This window comes from Ranitomeya imitator, chromosome 5, assembly GCF_032444005.1.
Source record: "Ranitomeya imitator isolate aRanImi1 chromosome 5, aRanImi1.pri, whole genome shotgun sequence".
NCBI classification, from domain to species: domain Eukaryota; kingdom Metazoa; phylum Chordata; class Amphibia; order Anura; family Dendrobatidae; genus Ranitomeya; species Ranitomeya imitator.
In genome coordinates this window covers 220,208,272-220,228,601 of record NC_091286.1, presented here as the reverse complement: position 1 = coordinate 220,228,601, position 20,330 = coordinate 220,208,272, and the positions used below count along the sequence as shown (strand labels likewise).

At 47.9% G+C, this 20,330-nt stretch overlaps 1 protein-coding gene across 1 annotated transcript in view; it reads left to right on the top strand.

Moving 5' to 3' along the window:
* Positions 1-16,055: 16,055 nt before the first annotated feature.
* The window catches only part of FUCA2 (alpha-L-fucosidase 2), a 65,713-nt gene continuing 61,438 nt past the window's right edge, over positions 16,056-20,330 (top strand). The window contains exon 1 of the mRNA XM_069725906.1: positions 16,056-16,296. Coding sequence (XP_069582007.1) covers positions 16,109-16,296 — 188 coding nt within the window. The 5' untranslated portion in view covers positions 16,056-16,108. The remainder of the gene's footprint in view (positions 16,297-20,330) is intronic.

The window sequence follows — 20,330 nt, the reverse complement described above, 5'->3', positions numbered from 1 at the left end:
ACTCAGACAGGCACTTGAATGCATCAGTGCCCATCAGACTCCGCATGCTGAACCCCTGTGACTTAAAGAGATTACAGTATTAAAAGTGTAACACCCCTTTAGGGCTACCACGGTACACTGGGTGTTATGGGGGGTCTCACCTCTCCAGGGCGCAGTGCCTCCACCCGAATCTTGATTGGAGTTCTCTCTCTGGGACTGCAGAAGGGCTATTATCTTCTGCCAGGGGCTGATTCGGGAAGCCCCTGCCACTCTCAGTACACACTCACAGGGATCAGGAGTAAAACAGTTTAACAGGTTTATTGCTATGTAGCATAAATTAGATGGATTTAAAAGAATAACATGAAATACAAATAACTGTGCTCTGTCAAGGTCATATACACATCTCACTCTAATTCTACTTCAACCCTGCAAGTATAACGTAGTAGGGTTTTTTGTTTGTTTCTTCTAGTTTAACTCAGTCCAAACGTTGGGGCCCAGTTGCCGTGGATGCAGGCGCGCAAATTAAAACAGTTGGTGCACTTAGACGAATATAACTGGCAATAGTCTGGGCTGTAATGTACTCACTGTAAATAACGCTGGTAGGACCACAAGTCTCAGAAAGTCACTCACGGCACGTCTCTAATGGTCGGATGGTTCTCTGGACACCAGCTGGGGGCGGCCGGATTCAGTCCTTTATACGGTGGGAGTGCAGGTAGAACTCTCCAAGTTCTTGATGCAACTTGTTCCAGAGGGTAAAACAAAGTCGCACTCTCTCCAGCAACACGAGTATATCCGGGAGGACAGCAACCCTGCAGCATGGGGCCAGGCAAGTCCCCCGTGCTCCGTCTCTCCCAACAAGATACCACGCTCTTTTCTTCCTCTGAATTCTTAGTTTCACTTTCTCCCCAGCTCCTGCCTCCAAGTCCCTCCTCCTCCAATCCAAGCTGTGTCATCTGACTCAAACAAGGATCCCTGGGAATTGTAGTCCAGGGGTCCTTGGGAATTGTAGTCCACTGCAGCTCAGAGGAAAATCTGCTAATGTCTGTAGGTCCTGGTATAACAGCAGCTGCAAAGCTCTTCTTAGTGTCTGTAAATCCCAGTATACCAGTAGCTGCCCTAACAGTTCCCAGTGCAGGTGTTACACTCTCCCCCTGGTGAGTCATTGAAAGTGTCCCATCACGACATGAGGACTCACCACCTGAAACATGAATGGGGGTTAAAGCATCCTGACTAAGACCAAATTTACATGCACGCAAACCACCTCCTGGACACATAGGAGATACTGGGAAATAAGGCCAAACAGATTTTGAATTAAAGTGTATCAGCCGGGGGACCTCAGTGGTATGTCCCATTCTATCATAGGTCAGCATCATGGGTGGCCTAGTGTCCCGTTTGGGACGAGTGTGTACTGAGGGGGCCCCCTCCTCAGCTCCCGACTCTTGACGGTCAAGAACGGGCTCCTCCAGGTGGATCTCTTCATTTAATAAATGTCCCTCTTCTGAACTCTCCCCCAATGGTGGGCAGAGCGCACTCACCTCCTGACGAATGTCCTTTTTTTGTGCTTCCACTTCAGAAGTCTGGTTTTCAGGGCCCCCCCCCTATGGGGTATGGGTCCTCAGTCCACCTGTAGCTCCATTGACCTTCAGATCCCCATTCATCCCCAGAATCGCTGTCACTTCCTCTTGAAGCAACTCCAGGCTGGGGTGGTTGTTGACACCTACGACTTCTCCTATTGCATGGAAGGTTTGTATGACCTCCTTGGGTTGGCAATGGCGGTAACAGGATGTTTTTTCCCACAGGCAACAAATGGTGTCGATGATAGGTTTTGACAGCTCCACTCCCTTTCTCGGGCTTCACTCTGTAGGCCGGGACACCAGGCAGCTTCTCCATCACCACATAAGGGTCAGTACACCACCGATCAGCAAGCTTATGCTTCCCAGGAAGACCTGGAAGTTGGATAAGAACTCTATCTCCAGGCAGTAAAACTTGTTCCCGAACTCTACAGTCGTAGCGAGTCTTATTGCGCTTCCCTGACCGACCAGAGGCCTGTTCTGCCAATCTGTACGCTTTTTCCAAATCTTCTTTTAGCTGGGACACATATTTTAAATAGGTCTTCCCATTAGAATTTTCAAAGGATGTCCCAAAACTAATATCCACTGGTAGCCGAGCTTTTCTTCCAAACATGAGAAAATAGGGCGAGTATCCCGTTGACTCATTTGTGGTGCAATTGTAGGCATGAACCAACTGACTCACATGCCTGCTCCATTGTCCCTTCTTCCTGGGATCCAAAGTGCCTAACATGTTCAGAAGGGTATGGTTGAACCTCTCAGGTTGAGGGTCCCCTTGGGGGTGATACGGGGTGGTTCTGGATTTCTTGATCCCACAGATAGCGCATAGCTCCTTGATTAGTCTACTTTTGAAATCTCTTCCTTGATCGGTATGGATGCGGGCAGGCAGCCCATAATGCACAAAGAACTTCTCCCATAGTGTTTTTGCTACAGTAGTTGCCCTTTGATCTTTGGTGGGGTAGGCTTGGGCATATCAGGTGAAATGGTCAGTGACCACTAACACATTACTGACATTGCTTTCATCAGGCTCGATGGAGAGGAAATCAATGCACACTAGCTCAAGTGGGCCATCACTGGTAATGTTCACAAGGGGGGCTGTTCTCAAAGGCAAGGTTTTTCTCAACACACATCGGGAGCATGATTTGCAGTAGTCTTCAATATCCGCTTCCATCCGAGGCCAGTAAAATCGGTCAGCCACAAGACTCGTGGTCTTTTCGATGCCAAGATGTCCATGGTCATCATGCAGGGACTTCATGACCATCCTCCGGAATCGGGTGGGTAACACCAGCTGTCGGTAGACTCCTTCCTTCTGGCGCTTTGCCTCCCGGTATAGTAGTCCATTTCTTACTACCAGAGACTCTAGCTGCCGCGTCAGCAGGACAGATTCCTCTGTTCGTAATGCATTCTTTTCGGGCCTCCAGCCCCTCTTAACCCACCATCGGACCACCCCCACTGATCGATCCTCCTGCTGCGCCTTTTGGACTTGATTACGAGTCAGTTGAGGGAGAAAGTCTGGGGTTACATTTGTCACTTGGCAGTACAACAACGGGAGCGCTTCACTGGATACTCCTAGGAATTCAGCACAACCCTGCATAGGGAGAGCATTAGTTTGATGTCTATGGCACAGAGTCTTCACCTCAGGGGCAGGGACCTCTATCCATCCTCCTTCTTCTTCTTCATTTAAGGGTTCCCTAGGCAGGCGAGAGAGTGTGTCTGCATCGATGTTACTGATCCCCGGTCGATATTTTAAGCTGAAATCGTACAAAGAGAGTGCGGCAAGCCACCGGTAACCCGTGGCATCCAGTTTTGCCATGGTTCTCACGTAGGTTAATGGATTGTTGTCGGTATGAACCACAAAGGGTACCCCATAGAGGTAGTCATGCAGCGTGTCCACTACAGCCCATTTCAAGGCCAGAAACTCCAGTTTGTGGGCTGGGTAGTTGCGTTCACTGGGAGTTAACCCTCGACTAATGTAGTAGACGGGACGCAGACAGCCTTCATGGTCTTGATAAAGAATCCCTCCTAGCCCGTCAAGAGAAGCATCTACATGTAACACATATGGTTTGCTGGGGTCTGCATAGGCCAACACTGGGGTTTGGGTCAAGCATGACTTCAATTTCTCGAATGCCTCATCGCATGCCGGTGTCCATCTATCCCCAAAAAGTTCGTTAACTTTGAAGTAGACCTTCTTTTCTGACCTTGAGGAATGGGCTGTCCTCCCGGAAGGGGGATACCCCTGAGTAAGGGCAGTTAACGGCTTCGCAATCCGAGAGTACTGGGGTACAAATCTTCGGTAGTATCCGCAAAATCCTAAAAAGGACCTAAGCTCCTTCAGTTTGGTGGGTTTTGGCCAGTTTACAACAGCCTCCACTTTGGCGGGGTCGGTGGAAATTCCTTCTCTGCTGACTATGTGCCCCACATATTTCACAGTCGTCTGCCAAATCCAGCCTTTATCAAGGGACAACTTCAACCCAGCCTCCTTCAACCGATCCAGCACCTTGAACAACCGCTGGTTGTGTTCTTCCAGAGTCTTCCCAAAAACAATTAGATCATCGAGATAAACCAGGACCTCACGTAAGTGCATGTCCCCCACTACTTTGTCCATACATCTCTGAAAAGTGGCCGGAGCACCTGTCAGTCCTTGAGGCAGTCTCTGAAACTCGAAGAACCCAATGGGGCAGATAAAAGCAGTCTTCTCTTGATCTTCTTTTGACATGGGTATCTGAAAGTAACCACTCCGGAGATCTAACACAGAAAACCATTGGCTCCCTTGCAAGCAATCCAAAGCTTCATCGATTCTGGGCACAGTGTACTGGTCGGGGATCGTACGCTTATTCAAGGTTCGATAATCCACACACATCCGAATAGCTCCATTTTTCTTTCGAGCTATCACAATGGGGGAAGCATAAGGGATACTAGATTCTATGATGACTCCTGTGTCTAACATACCGCGTAGATGCTGCCTGACATCTTCGATATCTGCTGGGGCCAATCTTCGGGACCTCTCTCGAAAAGGCTTTTGATCCTTCAACCGAATGCGATGCTCCACTCCATGAGCGAGGCCCATGTCCAATTCACCTAGAGAAAAAACTGCACCTCGCATCATCAGGCCATCAATGACCAACCCCCTCTCTTCTCCTTTTAGCTCGCTTCCTTCAAAACAAGGGTCAAAGCTTTCAGGCCGTAGTTCCCTCTTCTCCTCCTCCGTTCTCACATAGGCCTCCAGGCAGACTGGGTGGATGGATAGGGTCTGCGAGTAATTTTCTCCCCCAACTTCCCGACACCACTGAGCTAACGTACGGAAGATGTTGGCATTTGTTCCCACTATGATAGGTGTTTGTCTCTCATCTGCCTCGGCCTCTGGGCAGATTAGCGCTATGATGGGTATCTCTTTATCCACTCCAACAACAGTCTCTGAGAATCGTAGCGTCACGGACACGTATCCTCTGTAGGGTTAGCTGTGCTCACTCAGTCCCCACACCACGAGTCCAGACAACGGTTTCAGAGGCACTTTGGATAAATATCTCTTATACCATCCTTCAAAGATGATAGATACTTGAGACCCGCTATCCAGTTATACTGTGCAAGTTTGACCATTGATATATGCGGGGACATGTGGGGATGGTCCCACTAAACCTTCAGGCAGGGTTTTCGATGATGCACTATTAGATGGGGCGGTAGAGTAGGTCCTAGTTGCTGATGGGGGCTCAGTATGGGGTTCTACTGGCCCCCTTTCCCGTTTCCCAACTGCCTCTGAGGGTGATGGGGAAGCTGTGAAGAGTTCTTTGAGCTCCACCTCTTTGGACACTGACGAGCTATATGGCCTGGACTCCCACAGACGAAGCACCCTTCGGGTTTCCTACTCTCCACTCTACCGAGATCTTCTTTCTCTCTTCCTGAAACCAGTGTTTTCTGCTCGGCTACCTCCGCAACACTTTGAAGTCGCTGTATTGTCTTGGCCTGAGCACTTAACAGTTGTGTAATCTGCTCCCCCTGTTTCTCGATGACTTTCAACAGTTCTATGTGTCGGCAGTCGGCTTCTGGCTTCAAGGCAACAGTAGTCACCTGAGGGGATGCCTTCTCTCTTGCGGCCAAAATAACCTCCTCCTTCCGAACTTCCTTAAGCAACTCATGAAAAGATCCAGGAATCTTCTCTCTATCACAAGACCTCATCCGCTGGGCAATTGGATCATGAGTGAGAGCTCCTCTGAGTACTTGTTCCAGGCGACACTGATCAACTTCTTGAGGGCTGATGCCACCTTTAGCTACTATTCTATGAACCAGCTTATCTAGTCGGTATAAATAGTCGGACATCTTCTCATCTGGCTGTTGGTAGGTGGTACGGAGTTTAAAGAGTAGATCAGTAGCATCTTCAGGGGATCCAAAAGCATCTTCTAAAGCACTCATATAATCTTGATAAGTTGCCAGAGGCTTGCTCCGCCAAGCAGCCTGTACCACCTCCATAGCAGTACCCTTCAAGCTCTCTACTATTCTCTGCCTCTTTACAGCATCAGTGCACTGCCACTCTTCTAGGCACTGTAAAGTGACATCCCTCCAAGTATCATATCCTTCTTCTCCAGTAGGGGTGGGGAGGGCACCCGAGAAAATTCTTAGACGACGGTAGTTCCCTTCTGGCTGCATCTTGGCAAACTGACTGACTAACTTTTCCATAGCTGTCATAAGCACATCAGCAGGGGCCGCTGTCTCTTCAGGACGGAATCTAGGTGGAGTAGAAGGTGGAGATATACTAGTCTTTCTAGGCTGAGTGGTTGATTCCTGTTGCCGGGTCTCAACTTCGGACTCAGTAGGCCAAGTGATCTGCCATTGTCGACCATACTCTGAAGACACAACTACCATAGAGGGGAAGTATTCTTTCCTCAAGATCTGCTCGGTTGAAATCAGGGCTGTGGGTAACTGTCCCCCCTTTTCCTTCCGGCGATCAACCACTTTAGGGTGGGCAAGTTCAGTGAGTCGGTTAACTATTTTCAGTATCTCTTCATCAGACGCATCACAGAGCTCACCACTCACTGCAAAGCTTTGTTTGGCGGGAACATCCATGTTAAAGTATGTTAAAGTCTCCATAGTAAATACTCCTGTGTTAGTTCTAGATCTCAGCAGTGCCTCCACTGTAACACCCCTTTAGGGCTACCACGGTACACTGGGTGTTATGGGGGGTCTCACCTCTCCAGGGCGCAGTGCCTCCACCCGAATCTTGATTGGAGTTCTCTCTCTGGGACTGCAGAAGGGCTATTATCTTCTGCCAGGGGCTGATTCGGGAAGCCCCTGCCACTCTCAGTACACACTCACAGGGATCAGGAGTAAAACAGTTTAACAGGTTTATTGCTATGTAGCATAAATTAGATGGATTTAAAAGAATAACATGAAACACAAATAACTGTGCTCTGTCAAGGTCATATACACATCTCACTCTAATTCTACTTCAACCCTGCAAGTATAACGTAGTAGGGTTTTTTGTTTGTTTCTTCTAGTTTAACTCAGTCCAAACGTTGGGGCCCAGTTGCCGTGGATGCAGGCGCGCAAATTAAAACAGTTGGTGCACTTAGACGAATATAACTGGCAATAGTCTGGGCTGTAATGTACTCACTGTAAATAACGCTGGTAGGACCACAAGTCTCAGAAAGTCACTCACGGCACGTCTCTAATGGTCGGATGGTTCTCTGGACACCAGCTGGGGGCGGCCGGATTCAGTCCTTTATACGGTGGGAGTGCAGGCAGAACTCTCCAAGTTCTTGATGCAACTTGCTCCAGAGGGTAAAACAAAGTCGCACTCTCTCCAGCAACACGAGTATATCCGGGAGGACAGCAACCCTGCAGCATGGGGCCAGGCAAGTCCCCTGTGCTCCGTCTCTTCCAACAAGATACCACGCTCTTTTCTTCCTCTGAATTCTTAGTTTCACTTTCTCCCCAGCTCCTGCCTCCAAGTCCCTCCTCCTCCAATCCAAGCTGTGTCATCTGACTCAAACAAGGATCCCTGGGAATTGTAGTCCAGGGGTCCTTGGGAATTGTAGTCCACTGCAGCTCAGAGGAAAATCTGCTAATGTCTGTAGGTCCTGGTATAACAGCAGCTGCAAAGCTCTTCTTAGTGTCTGTAAATCCCAGTATACCAGTAGCTGCCCTAACAGTTCCCAGTGCAGGTGTTACAAAAGGGATCTACTGAAGTATACAGATGTGTTTTGAGGAGCGGTCCATTGCACTCACGTGGTCCTTAAAATGAACACAACGGTGTATAATTCCATAACTGGGTTCTACCTAGGGGGCTTAGAGTCATCTTGCTAATTTTGTAAGCTGCTGTGCTGCATCATTAATAGGCCATCCCTGGCATTCATTTGATTGTTCCAGTTATCCACGTAAAGGCTCGGTAGCCCCACTAGGCAGATGCACAATTGGGTAAATTATAGTATCGTAGTCAACATTTCCATGCCTACTGAGTGACGCAGCACAGTAGTCCTGGTCAGTTCATGGGTGTAGGTGAACTAACCTGTCACATTTTGTTGGTTGGTAGAAGAGTAACCAGTCTGAGTTTAAGGCCGGGATCACACACAGCGAGATACGGCCGAGTCTCGCAGGTTAAAACCAAGCTCTGGCACCGTCACTCCAGAGTGGAGTGTGCGACCGCATAGCAATACCTGGAGCTGCACACTCCGCTCTGGAGTGCCGGTGCCAGAGCTTGGTTTTAACCTGCAAGACTCGGCCGTATCTCGCTGTGTGTGATCCCGGCCTAACAGTAAAAGTTCATTTGACAAATTCAGTGTTTATTGCTTTCCTTGTCCACAGCTTCAGTGTATTCTGGGAAGCCCATCCTGGTCCACGGTTTACACAAGCATGGGCGAAACAATACGGTGAAGTCATCATGACACATGCATCGGAAAGCTGACATCCTGCAAGTGCTTCAGCCGGCGCAGGCCTAATGCGACCTGCACACTACAGCAGGGGTCCCCAACTCCAGTCATCAAGGCCCACCAACAGATCATGTTTTCAGGATTTCCTTAGTCTTGCCCAGGTGATAATTGCATCACCTGTGCACTACAAAGGTAATCCTGAAAACATGATCTGTTGGTGGGCTTTGAGGACTGAGTTGAGGAACACTGCACTACAGAATGGAGAGCGGACAGGGAAAGGTAGACCTTAGGCTACTTTCACACTTCCGTCGGGCCGACGTACCGACGGACATTGTGAAATAACTGCAAGTCATTGGCAGCGGATGCAGTTGTTCAATGCATCCGCTGCCCATTCTGCAGTCCGGGGAGGAGGGGGGCGGAGTTTTGGCCTCGCATGTGCGGTCAAAAATGGCGGACACATCGCACAAAAAAAGTTACATTGAACGATTTTTTGTGCGTCACGTCCGCCAAAACACAACGGATCCGTCGCACGACGGATGCCATGTGTGCCCATCTGTCGCGATCCGTCGCTAATACAAGTGTATGGGCAAAAAACGCATCCTGCAAGCACATTTGCAGGATGCGTTTTTTGCCCATAACGACGGATTGCGACGGAGGACAAAAGACAGAAGTGTGAAAGTAGCCTTAGCTCCATGTTCTACTGCAGAGTCTAACTGCATCAGGATGCGTTGCACCGATATAGTTATGAGGGGCAGTCATTGAGGGCCACACCGTGTAAGTGGGTATGGTAGCTGCACTACTACTACTTTTTCTGGAGAGGGCTCTTGACAATTGTCCAGTTACTTTCCCCCTCCCCGATGCCGTCCCTGGTGTATAGCATTATCATTTGAGCATATTCTTGCAATGATATTTCAATATTATATATTATATATAACTGGATACAGTCACTGTAAACAATGTTTATGTTTGTTTTCACTTTCACCCTTATAATTCTTCACTTTCTGCAAACTCCCCTAATCCCTACTCCTAGTAAAGAACTGTTCATCTCCTCTTCAATCCTCCCCATCCATCTCACCTCCTCCTCAGATCTGTTCCTTAACATTCAATCCTCTGTCTCCAAGCACAGACAGCCACCTCATGCCCTCTCCTGCTCCCACCTGCTAAAACTTTCTCTGCTCCTTCTCACTGCTGGTGATATCTCTCCAAATCCTGGTCCTCCTCACCACATCCCCACAGTCAGTTCTACCTCCCACCCACGCTCCATCACAAATTCCCGTAACCTCTCTAACCTTATACCCATTCACCCAGCCCCCACTTCCCCAGTCCCACTAGCAGGAGCTCTGTAGAACGCTCGCTCCGTCTGCAACAAGCTTTCCTACATCCACGATCTTTTTGTTACTACCAAACTTTCCTTCCTCGCCATCACTGAAACCTGGCTCACCCCTTCTGACACAGCCTCTCCTGCTGCACTTTCCTATGGTGGCTTCCACCTTTCTCACACACCCCGCCCAGCAGCAAGCAGGGCGGAGGAGTTGGTTTTCTCTTGTCAGATAACTGCTCCTTCACCCCAATCCCACTGCCACCCTCTGTTACCCTCCCTTCCTTTGAGGTGCACTCTGTGCACATCTATGCCCCTACCAACCTCCAACTGGCTGTCATTTACCACCCCCCAGAGCCAGCCACTACCTTCTTTGACCACTTCACCACCTGGCTACTTAATTTCCTTTCTGCGGACATCCCCACTATCATCATGGGTGACTTCAACATCCCCATTGACACTTCCCTCTCAGCTGCCACTAAACTTCTATCTCTTACTTCCTCTTTCGGCCTCACTCAATGCTCTTCTGCAGCCACTCACAAAGATGGTCACACATTGGACCTCATCTTCACCCGCCTCTGCTCCCTCTCTAACTCACCTCTTTCTCTTTCTGACCACAATCTACTCATATTCTCTTCCCTCTCCACTCCTTGTCTACAATCCCCACCCCACAAACTTGCACACCCTCGCAGAAATCTTAAACACCTTGATCTACATTCACTCTCTGAATCCCTCCTCCCTCTCACAGACATAAGTTCCCTACACAATGCGGATGACGCTGCTGCTCTATATAACACCACAATAGCTGCAGCTTTGGAATCTCTTGCCCCTCTCACACATACCAAAGCTCGCAAAATCAACAGACAGCCCTGGCACACCAGCCTGACCAAAGAACTGAGGCGAGCTTCCAGGGCTGCAGAGCAGAGATGGAAAAGAGCCCACTCCAACGAGCACTTTATCGCATTCAAACAGTCCCTCACTACTTTCAAGGCCACATTCGCCACAGCTAAACAAACCTACTTCTCGTCTCTCATATCCTCCCTGTCTCACAACCCTAAACAGTTATTCAACACCTTCAACTCTCTCCTCCGTCCCCCAGCACCTCCTCCCTCCCTACTCATCTCAGCTGAAGACTTTGCCTCATTTTTCAAGCAGAAGATTGAGAACATCAGAGACCGTTTTAGTCAACAACCCCCAGAGCCCTTCCTCCCAACTACCCAGCCCTCCACCTTGAAAACCAACTTCTCCACCATTACAAAAGATCGACTCGCCACTCTACTCTCAAGATCGCATCTCACCACCTGTGCACTTGACCCGATCCCTTCCCACTTCATCCCAAACCTCGCCACAGTCTTCTTCCCAACTCTAACCCATCTCTTCAACCTATCACTAACAACTGGTGTTTTCCCCTCAAGCTTTAAACATGCCTCAATCACACCAATCCTCAAAAAGCCCTCTCTTGACCCATCCTCTGTATCTAGCTATCGAACAACCACAAAAAGCAAAAAAAAAAAAACCTAAAAAAATACTTTTAATAGATATGCATTAAAAGATGCTAACTATCATGATGGTTAGCATCTTTTAATGCATATCTATTAAAAGTATTTTTTTTAGGTTTTTTTTGCTTTTTGTGGTTGTTCAACAATTATACCCTTATACTATTTATTTTGGTGGTGTTTTATCTAGCTATCGCCCTATATCACTTCTCCCCTATGCCTCAAAACTAGTGGAACAACAAGTCCATCTTGAACTGTCCTCCCATTTATCTTCCTGCTCCCTTTTAGACCGCTTACAATCGGGCTTCCGGTCACACCACTCCACTGAAACTGCCCTAAGGTCACCAATGACGTATTTACCGCCAGGAGCAAGCGACACTACTCTATCCTCCTCCTCCTGGACCTGTCCTCTGCCTTTGACACAGTGGACCATTCCCTATTACTACTGACCTTCTCATCCCTTGGCATCACAGACTTGGCCCTATCCTGGATCTCGTCATACCTAACTGACCGAACATTCAGCGTCTCCCATTCACACACCACCTCCTCACCTCGCCCCCTATCTGTCGGAGTCCCGCAAGGTTCAGTTCTAGGGCCCCAGCTCTTGTCCATTTACACTTTTGGCCTGGGACAGCTCACGTGACCCCCCCAACAAACCTATCCATTACAGTAAATGGCTGCCCACTCTCCCCAGTCCCACAAGCTCGCTGTCTTGGGGTAATCCTTTACACTGATCTCTCCTTCAAACCGCATATCCAAGCCCTTTCCACTTCCTGCCGCCTTCAACTCAAAAATATTTCACGGATCCGTACATTCCTAAACCAAGAATCTGTAAAAACCCTAGTTCATGCCCTCATCATCTCCCACCTCGACTACTGTAACCTCCTGCTCTGTGGCCTCCCCTCTAAAGGTACCGTCAAACTCAGCAACTTTCCAACGATCACGACAAGCGATACGACCAGGCCGTGATCGTTGGAAAGTCCTTGTGTGTTCGCTGGAGAGCTGTCACACAGACAGCTCTCCAGCCACCAACGATGCCGAAGTCCCCGGGTAACCAGGGTAAACATCGGGTTACTAAGCGCAGGGCCGCGCTTAGTAACCCGATGTTTACCCTGGTTACCATTGTAAATGTAAAAAAAAACCCACATACTTACATTCTGGTGCCTGTCACGTCCCCGGCATCAGCTTCCCTGCACTCCTCCTGCATCCTGTGTAAGCGCTAGCCGTAAAGCAGAGCGGTGACATCACCGCTGTGCTCTGCTTTACGGCCGGCCGGCGCTGACACAGGATGCAGGAGGAGTGCAGGGAAACGGACGCCGGGGACGTGACAGGCACCGGAATGTGAGTATGTGTTTTTTTTTTTTTACATTTACAATGGTAACCAGGGTAAACATCGGGTTACTAAGCGCGGCCCTGCGCTTAGTAACCCGATATTTACCCTGGTTACCAGTGAACACATCGCTGGATCGGCGTCACACACGCCGATTCAGCGATGTCAGCGGGTGATCCAGCGACAAAATAAAGTTCTGGCCTTCTAGCTCCGACCAGCGATGTCACAGCAGGATCCAGATCGCTGCTGCGTGTCAAACACAACAATATCGCTATCCAGGACGCTGCAACGTCACGGATCGCTATCGTTGTAATGTTGTTCAGTGTGAAGGTACCTTAACACTCTCGCACCCCTCCAATCTATTCTAAACTCTGCTGCCCGACTAATCCACCTGTCCCCCCGCTATTCCCCGGCCTCTCCCCTCTGTCAATCTCTTCACTGTCTCCCCATTACCCAGAGACTCCAGTACAAAAGCCTAACCATGACATACAAAGCCATCCACAACCTGTCTCCTCCATACATCTGTGACCTCGTCTCCCGGTACTTACCTGCACGCAACCTCCGATCCTCACTAGATCTCCTTCTCTACTCCCCTCTTATCTCCTCTTCCCATAATCGCATACAAGATTTCACCCCTACTCTGGAACTCTCTACCACAACATATCAGACTCTCACCTACCATCGAAACCTTCAAAAAGAACATGAAGACCCACCTCTTCCGAAAAGCCTACAACCTGCAGTAACCACCGATCGACCAAACCACTGCACGACCAGCTCTATCCTCACCTACTGTATCCTTACCCATCCCTTGTAGATTGTGAGCCCTCGCGGGCAGGGTCCTCTCTCCTCCTGTACCAGTTGTGACTTGTATTGTTCAAGATTATTGTACCCGTTTTTATTATGTATACCCCTCCTCACATGTAAAGCGCCATGGAATAAATGGCGCTATAATAATAAATAATAATATTGTGCTGTGTACAGCTATGTGCACATTACGTCTTTTTCTGGCAGATTCTGTGGGCGAGACCACTGGTCAAATAATTAAAAATGTTCAATAGATAAGACATGAGCAATTCTATGTAAAAACTACTTGCCATGCATTTGTTCAGGCTTTTCAAGGTCTTCTAACCTCTTCAAGTTTCTAAAAATGCCAAGTGGTTAACCCCTTCATGACCTTGGGATTTTTCGTTTTTCCGTGTTCGTTTTTCACTCCCCTCCTTCCCAGAGCCATAACTTTTTTATTTTTCCGTAAATTTGGCCATGTGAGGGCTTATTTTTTGCGGGACGAGTTGTACTTTTGAACGACATCATTGGTTTTAGCATGTCGTGTACTAGAAAACGGGAAAAAAATTCCAAGTGCAGTGAAATTGCAAAAAAAGTGCAATCCCACACTTGTTTTTTGTTTGGCTTTTTTGCTAGGTTCACTAAATGCTAAAACTGACCTGCCATTATGATTCTCCAGGTCAGTACGAGTTCATAGACACCTAACATGACTAGGTTATTTTTTACCTAGGTGGTGAAAACAAATTCCAAAGTTTGCTAAAAAAAAAAAAAAATTGCGCCATTTTCCGATACCCGTAGCGTCTCTTATTTTTTGCGTGCCGAGATGACGTTTTTAATGATAGCATTTTGGTGCAGATATGTTTTTTTGATCGCCCGTTATTGCATTTTAATGCAATGTCGCGGCGACCAAAAAAACGTAATTCTGGCGTTTTGAATTTTTTTCTCGCTACGCTGTTTAGCGATCAGGTTAATGCTTTTTTTTAGTTGATAGATCTGGCGATTCTGAGCGTGGCGATACCAAATATGGGTAGATTTGATTTTTTTTTTTTATTGATTTATTTTGATTGGGGCGAAAGGGGGGTGATTTAAACTTTTATATTTTTTTCACGTTTTTTAACTTTTTTTTTTTACTTTTGCCATGCTTCAATAGCCTCCATGGGAGGCTAGAAGCAGGCACAGCACGATTGCGATCTGCTGTTCGCTGCTATGTAGCTGAAAATCAGGTGTGCTGTGAGCGCCGACCACAGGGTGGCGCTCACAGCTGCCGGCGATCAGTAACCATAGAGGTCTAAAGGACCTCTATGGTTACAATTCTGAAGCATCGCCGACCCACGCTCATGTGACGTGGGGGCGGCGATGACGTCATTTCCGGCCGCCCGGCCGGAAGCGGTGGTTAAATGCCGCTGTCTGCGTTTGACAGCAGCATTTAACTAGTTAATAGGCGCGGGCAGATCGCGATTCTGCTCGCGCCTATTACGGGCACATGTCAGCTGTTCAAAACAGCTGACATGTCCCGGCTTTGATGCGGGCTCACCGCCGGAGCCCGCATCAAAGCAGGGGATCTGACCTCGGACGTACTATCCCGTCCGAGGTTAGAAAGGGGTTAAAAAAGTAACATGCCCATTCTTCCGGTACCTTGCACGCAGAAGATGCCATGTTCTTTACAAGCTAATAGGAATACCGAAGAGGCCCATACATTTTTTTTGGAGCATTTTGCTATAAACTACTGAGAAAACAACTAAAAGACACTTCAGCAAAAAAAAGTCAGTGCGTGAAATACTCGTCAGGTTTGCCTGAGTTTAAAGAATTTGTCCACTACTTGGACAACTTCTTGCCGATAAAATAATAAAGCTTATACTCACCTCCCGTGCCGGCACCATTCTTGTGGTGTCGGCACTTCCTCTCCCCGGCGCTCTTGTGCGGTGTTGACATGTGTCGCCGGCTCCCAATCAGTGCTGGAGTCACTATCTTCGCCTTCAGACATTTTCCTTTTCATGTTCAAAACGTCCCAAGGCGGCGACAGTGATGCCAGCGCTAACTGGGTGCCAGGGTCATGTGTCACAATAATCACAGCCCCGGGGTGAGCGAATGCCGACACCGCGGGAATGGCACTGGCACGGGAGGCGAGTATAGGATTTATTATGTTATCAAGGTCAAACATTTTGATCAAGGGGTGGTCCTAGTAATCGACAGCCCTTTTAAGGCCATGTTCAGTAGTTGGTCAATTTTTTTTACCGCAGTATGTGTAAGCCAAAACCAGGAGTTAAACAATCAGAGGAAAAGTATAATAGACACATATGCACCACTTCTGTATTTATCACCCACTCCTGGTTTTGGCTTACAAATACTGAGGTAAAAAACTGACCAAATGCTCAATGTGTGACCATGGCCTCCAGTTGTGATGTGCAGATAGCCTCAGGTAGTTGTTTGATGCCTGCATGGCTGCTTGACACCATTCCTTAGGTGGTGTATGGCAGTCACAAGCAGCTGTGTGCATCTAGCCCTTACTAACCAGCTGCCATCATCTATTTCCACGTTCATTTATGAAGGCAGCAGGCTCTGAGATATGCAGTTTCCACTGAGGCTGCACTTGTCCATTACAATGCGGTGTCAGTTTGCTTTCTGCTTGCACAGAGCCACACACCGTGTTGTTATGAGGTAAATCACGCGGCCTCACATTATGTAGCAGGAGTTTCCTCATTCACTGTCGGAGGTCACGTGACAGGGCATCCGGGAGACAGGAAGAAGCCGCACTATCCTGAGGGGCTGCGGACATGCTCCCCCTGCTGGCCGCTCTGCTTCTCGTCCCCGCTCAGCTGGGGGCCGCTCGTGTCACCTATGAGCCCACCTGGGAGTCGCTGGACGCCAGGCCGATCCCTGACTGGTTTGATGGGGTGAAATTCGGCATCTTCATCCACTGGGGAGTGTTCTCCGTCCCCAGCTTCGGCAGCGAGTGGTTCTGGTGAGCCGGGGAGTGAGGGGTGCTGGGGCACGTGCCTGGTGAAGAGGGCACGAGGTGTGATCAGTGGAGACTGTGCCCAGAGCTAATGTGGAGCAGTGACCCTTGCATGCTCTCTTGGGGTTATTCATTTTACAATAAAAATTCCCTATATACTTTGAAACAGCCGCTCAAGCATGGAAAGTCATCCATGGGACGGGGCAGTATGGAGGCGATATTGGGGAGACGTGCCTCCATTCCCCTCCGGCCTTCGTGTACTGGTGCGTCTTCCAGGCACCAATGCTCAGCATGATGGCACTATGGATAGAGCGCAATCCCCTTAATCAGTGCTTAAAGGGGTTGTCCGGGAGTAAACAATATGCCCTATCCATAGACTAGACCGGCACGGGCCAACACCCGGCAGCCCCACCAGTCAGCGGGGGCCATATATATGTGACGGATGCCCCGTACATGGGATAACGGCTGCTGCCAAGTATCGCACTTTAGCTCCCATTTAAGTGAAATGAACTTTTTGTGCAATTGAATAAATAGAGCCTGATGTGTGAATTGCCTCACGACAAAGCTGGAAAACAATACTGACCACTTTATTGTTGGCAAAAGAGAAGACAGGAGCAGTAATAAACCGCCTCTGTCTTTTCCGCAGGGTCCTCGGCTGTGTCAGACAGTAGAGGAGCGGACCTGCTCCTGTTAGGTTGCAGATACTTTGACCCTACACCATACATTTACTGGTGTGTAGTTGAAGCCCAGGACCAAGTGCCATACATTTGCAGTGCTTGGCTGTTATCTGGTTAATGGAGTTGTCTTTTGAATGTTGCCTATATGCTACAATATTTGTGATTGACGGACAAATCAGTTCTCTTCCTTTGCACTGAGGAGAGACAAACACCCGAAACACGTGTCTGTAGAGGTAACTAAGGCTCTCTGGGAGAATTGCTTCCATAGGATAACGACTCAATTCAAGTGGGACCTGACATGGCCAGTTTTGGCAGTACACAAAGGCCATATGAGTCTGTGCTAGGCTCTTTTTTTATGGTCATTAGCAAATGAGTGTGGCTCACAGGGTAATAATGCAGAGTGGCCTAAAGAAATTCCCCCAAAAATCCAGTAAGCCACGCCTCCTTGGCAAAGACCATAACAATAGCACTAAATAAATAGGATCATATCTCTGGAACTGTGTGGTGGACTAGTGAAAAAAAACAAAACTGGTTTACTTGCACAGCTAGAATAAAATTAAGATCAGGGTGACAGGTCCTCGTTAAGCACATCAAACTCCTGTGGGTAGGACTGGTGTTGAGGAGGGGTGGTCGAGCTGCGCAGTTGCACAGTAGCAGTGACTTGCCTGCGCAGAAGCAGGATGAAGACACTGCCATTAGAAGGGCGGATACAGTACCCATAACCGCTAGAGTGCATGGCGCGTGCGTTGGAATACGGTGCTGCATTACTCATCACAGGGCAGTGTGACGTGCATGGAGGGGGGTAGTACTGTAGTGAAGAGAGGAGGCAGGGATTTCTTCCAGGCACCACATGCCCCGGAGCCTGGAATAAATCTCTCTCTCACTATATATATATATATATATATAAATATATATATATATATATATATCTACAAGTAGTATTCAACCCCCTGCAGATTTAGCAGGTTTAATAAGATGCAAATAAGTTAGAGCCTTCAAACTTCAAACAAGAGCAGGATTTATTAACAGATGCATAAATCTTACAAACCAAAAAGTTTTGTTGCTCAGTTAAATTTTTATAAATTTTAAACATAAAAGTGTGGGTCAATTATTATTCAACTCCTAGGTTTAATATTTTGTGGAATAACTTTTGTTTGCAATTACAGCTAATAATCGTCTTTTATAAGACCTGATCAGGCCGGCACAGGTCTCTGGAGTTATCTTGGCCCACTCCTCCATGCAGATCTTCTCCAAGTTATCTAGGTTCTTTGGGTGTCTCATGTGGACTTTAATCTTGAGCTCCTTCCACAAGTTTTCAATTGGGTTAAGGTCAGGAGACTGACTAGGCCACTGCAACACCTTGATTTTTTGCCTCTTGAACCAGGCCTTGGTTTTCTTGGCTGTGTGCTTTGGGTCGTTGTCTTGTTGGAAGATGAAATGACAACCCATCTTAAGATCCTTGATGGAGGAACGGAGGTTCTTGGCCAAAATCTCCAGGTAGGCCGTGCTATCCATCTTCCCATGGATGCGGACCAGATAGCCAGGCCCCTTGGCTGAGAAACAGCCCCACAGCATGATGCTGCCACCACCATGCTTGACTGTAGGGATGGTTTTCTTGGGGTCGTATGCAGTGCCATCCAGTCTCCAAACGTCACGTGTGTGGTTGGCACCAAAGATCTCGATCTTGGTCTCATCAGACCGGAGAACCTTGAACCAGTCAGTCTCAGAGTCCTCCAAGTGATCATGAGCAAACTGTAGACGAGCCTTGACATGACGCTTTGAAAGTAAAGGTACCTTATGGGCTCGTCTGGAACGGAGACCATTGCGGTGGAGTACGTTACTTATGGTATTGACTGAAACCAATGTCCCCACTGCCATGAGATCTTCCCGGAGCTCCTTCCTTGTTGTCCTTGGGTTAGCCTTGACTCTTCGGACAAGCCTGGCCTCGGCACGGGAGGAAACTTTCCAAGGCCTTCCAGGCCGTGGAAGGCTAACAGTAGTTCCATAAGCCTTCCACTTCCGGATGATGCTCCCAACAGTGGAGACAGGTAGGCCCAACTCCTTGGAAAGGGTTTTGTACCCCTTGCCAGCCTTGTGACCCTCTACGACCTTGTCTCTGATGGCCTTGGAATGCTCCTTTGTCTTTCCCATGTTGACCATGTATAAGTGCTGTTCACAAGTTTGGGGAGGGTCTTAAGTAGTCAGAAAAGGCTGGAAAAAGATAATTAATCCAAACATGTGAAGCTCATTGTTCTTTGTGCCTGAACTACTTCTTAATACTTTAGGGGAACCAAACAGAATTCTGGTGGGTTGAGGGGTTGAATAATAAATGACCCTCTGAAAAGACTTTTCACAATTTAAAAAAAAAAATAAACAAAGAAATAACATTCTTTTTTGCTGCAGTGCATTTCACACTTCCAGGCTGATCTACAGTCCAAATGTCACAATGCCAAGTTAATTCCAAATGTGTAAACCTGCTAAATCTGCAGGGGGTTGAATACTACTTGTAGGCACTGTATGTATGTATATATATATATATATATATATATATATATATATCGCCCCCAAGGGCCGTGGGGTACTCGGTACCGGGTCCATCGGTTCACAGAGGATGTCACGGTGGCTGACCCGGTCCGTGGCCCTCGGACGTCCATGTAAAAGGGAATAAAGTTTGTGTTCCTGACACCACCTGTGGTATTCGGTGAGGGTGACCGACGCTGCTTAGGGGTCCGCTGGGGTGATGCTATGGCAGCTAGATGGTATACCTTCCCACAAGTGAAGTATGTCCCCAGGGCTTCCCGGTGTGTAGATTGTGATATGGTGATTGGCGCAGAGAATAACGAGGACAGTTATAACAGTATAGTTCTAGGGTCATTATACCCTCGTTTCCCAGTTGGGAACTTTATTCCGCTGAGCCCTGTGTTGGATCATTCCCTTGTGCACAACCTTGGACCTCTCCTTCTACCCAGTAGCCACAAGTTCATGGACTTTTGATTATGATTCCATTACCCGATTACAGCCAGGTTGTATATATGTACATTTGTATTGTGGCTATCAGATGAATACCTGTTACGGGTTGGATACATTTTTACCACATGGATTGATGTGTGGGTGCATTTAGGGGTACAGCATATAATTGTATATATATTTTTGCTCATGTATCCATATTGTGTCATGATTGGTTGTGGGCTCAGGGGTTCACTTTAATCCATGAGTGGGGTTGTGATCTTTTGTTTCTCTTATGTGTTTTAAATGTTTTTACGGTAATTTGTGAGGTGATAATAAAGGATCTTTTTTGATATGTATATATTTGTGGTTGTGCCCACGCCATCTAGTCTATCTTTCCTTTTGTTCTCATTCAAA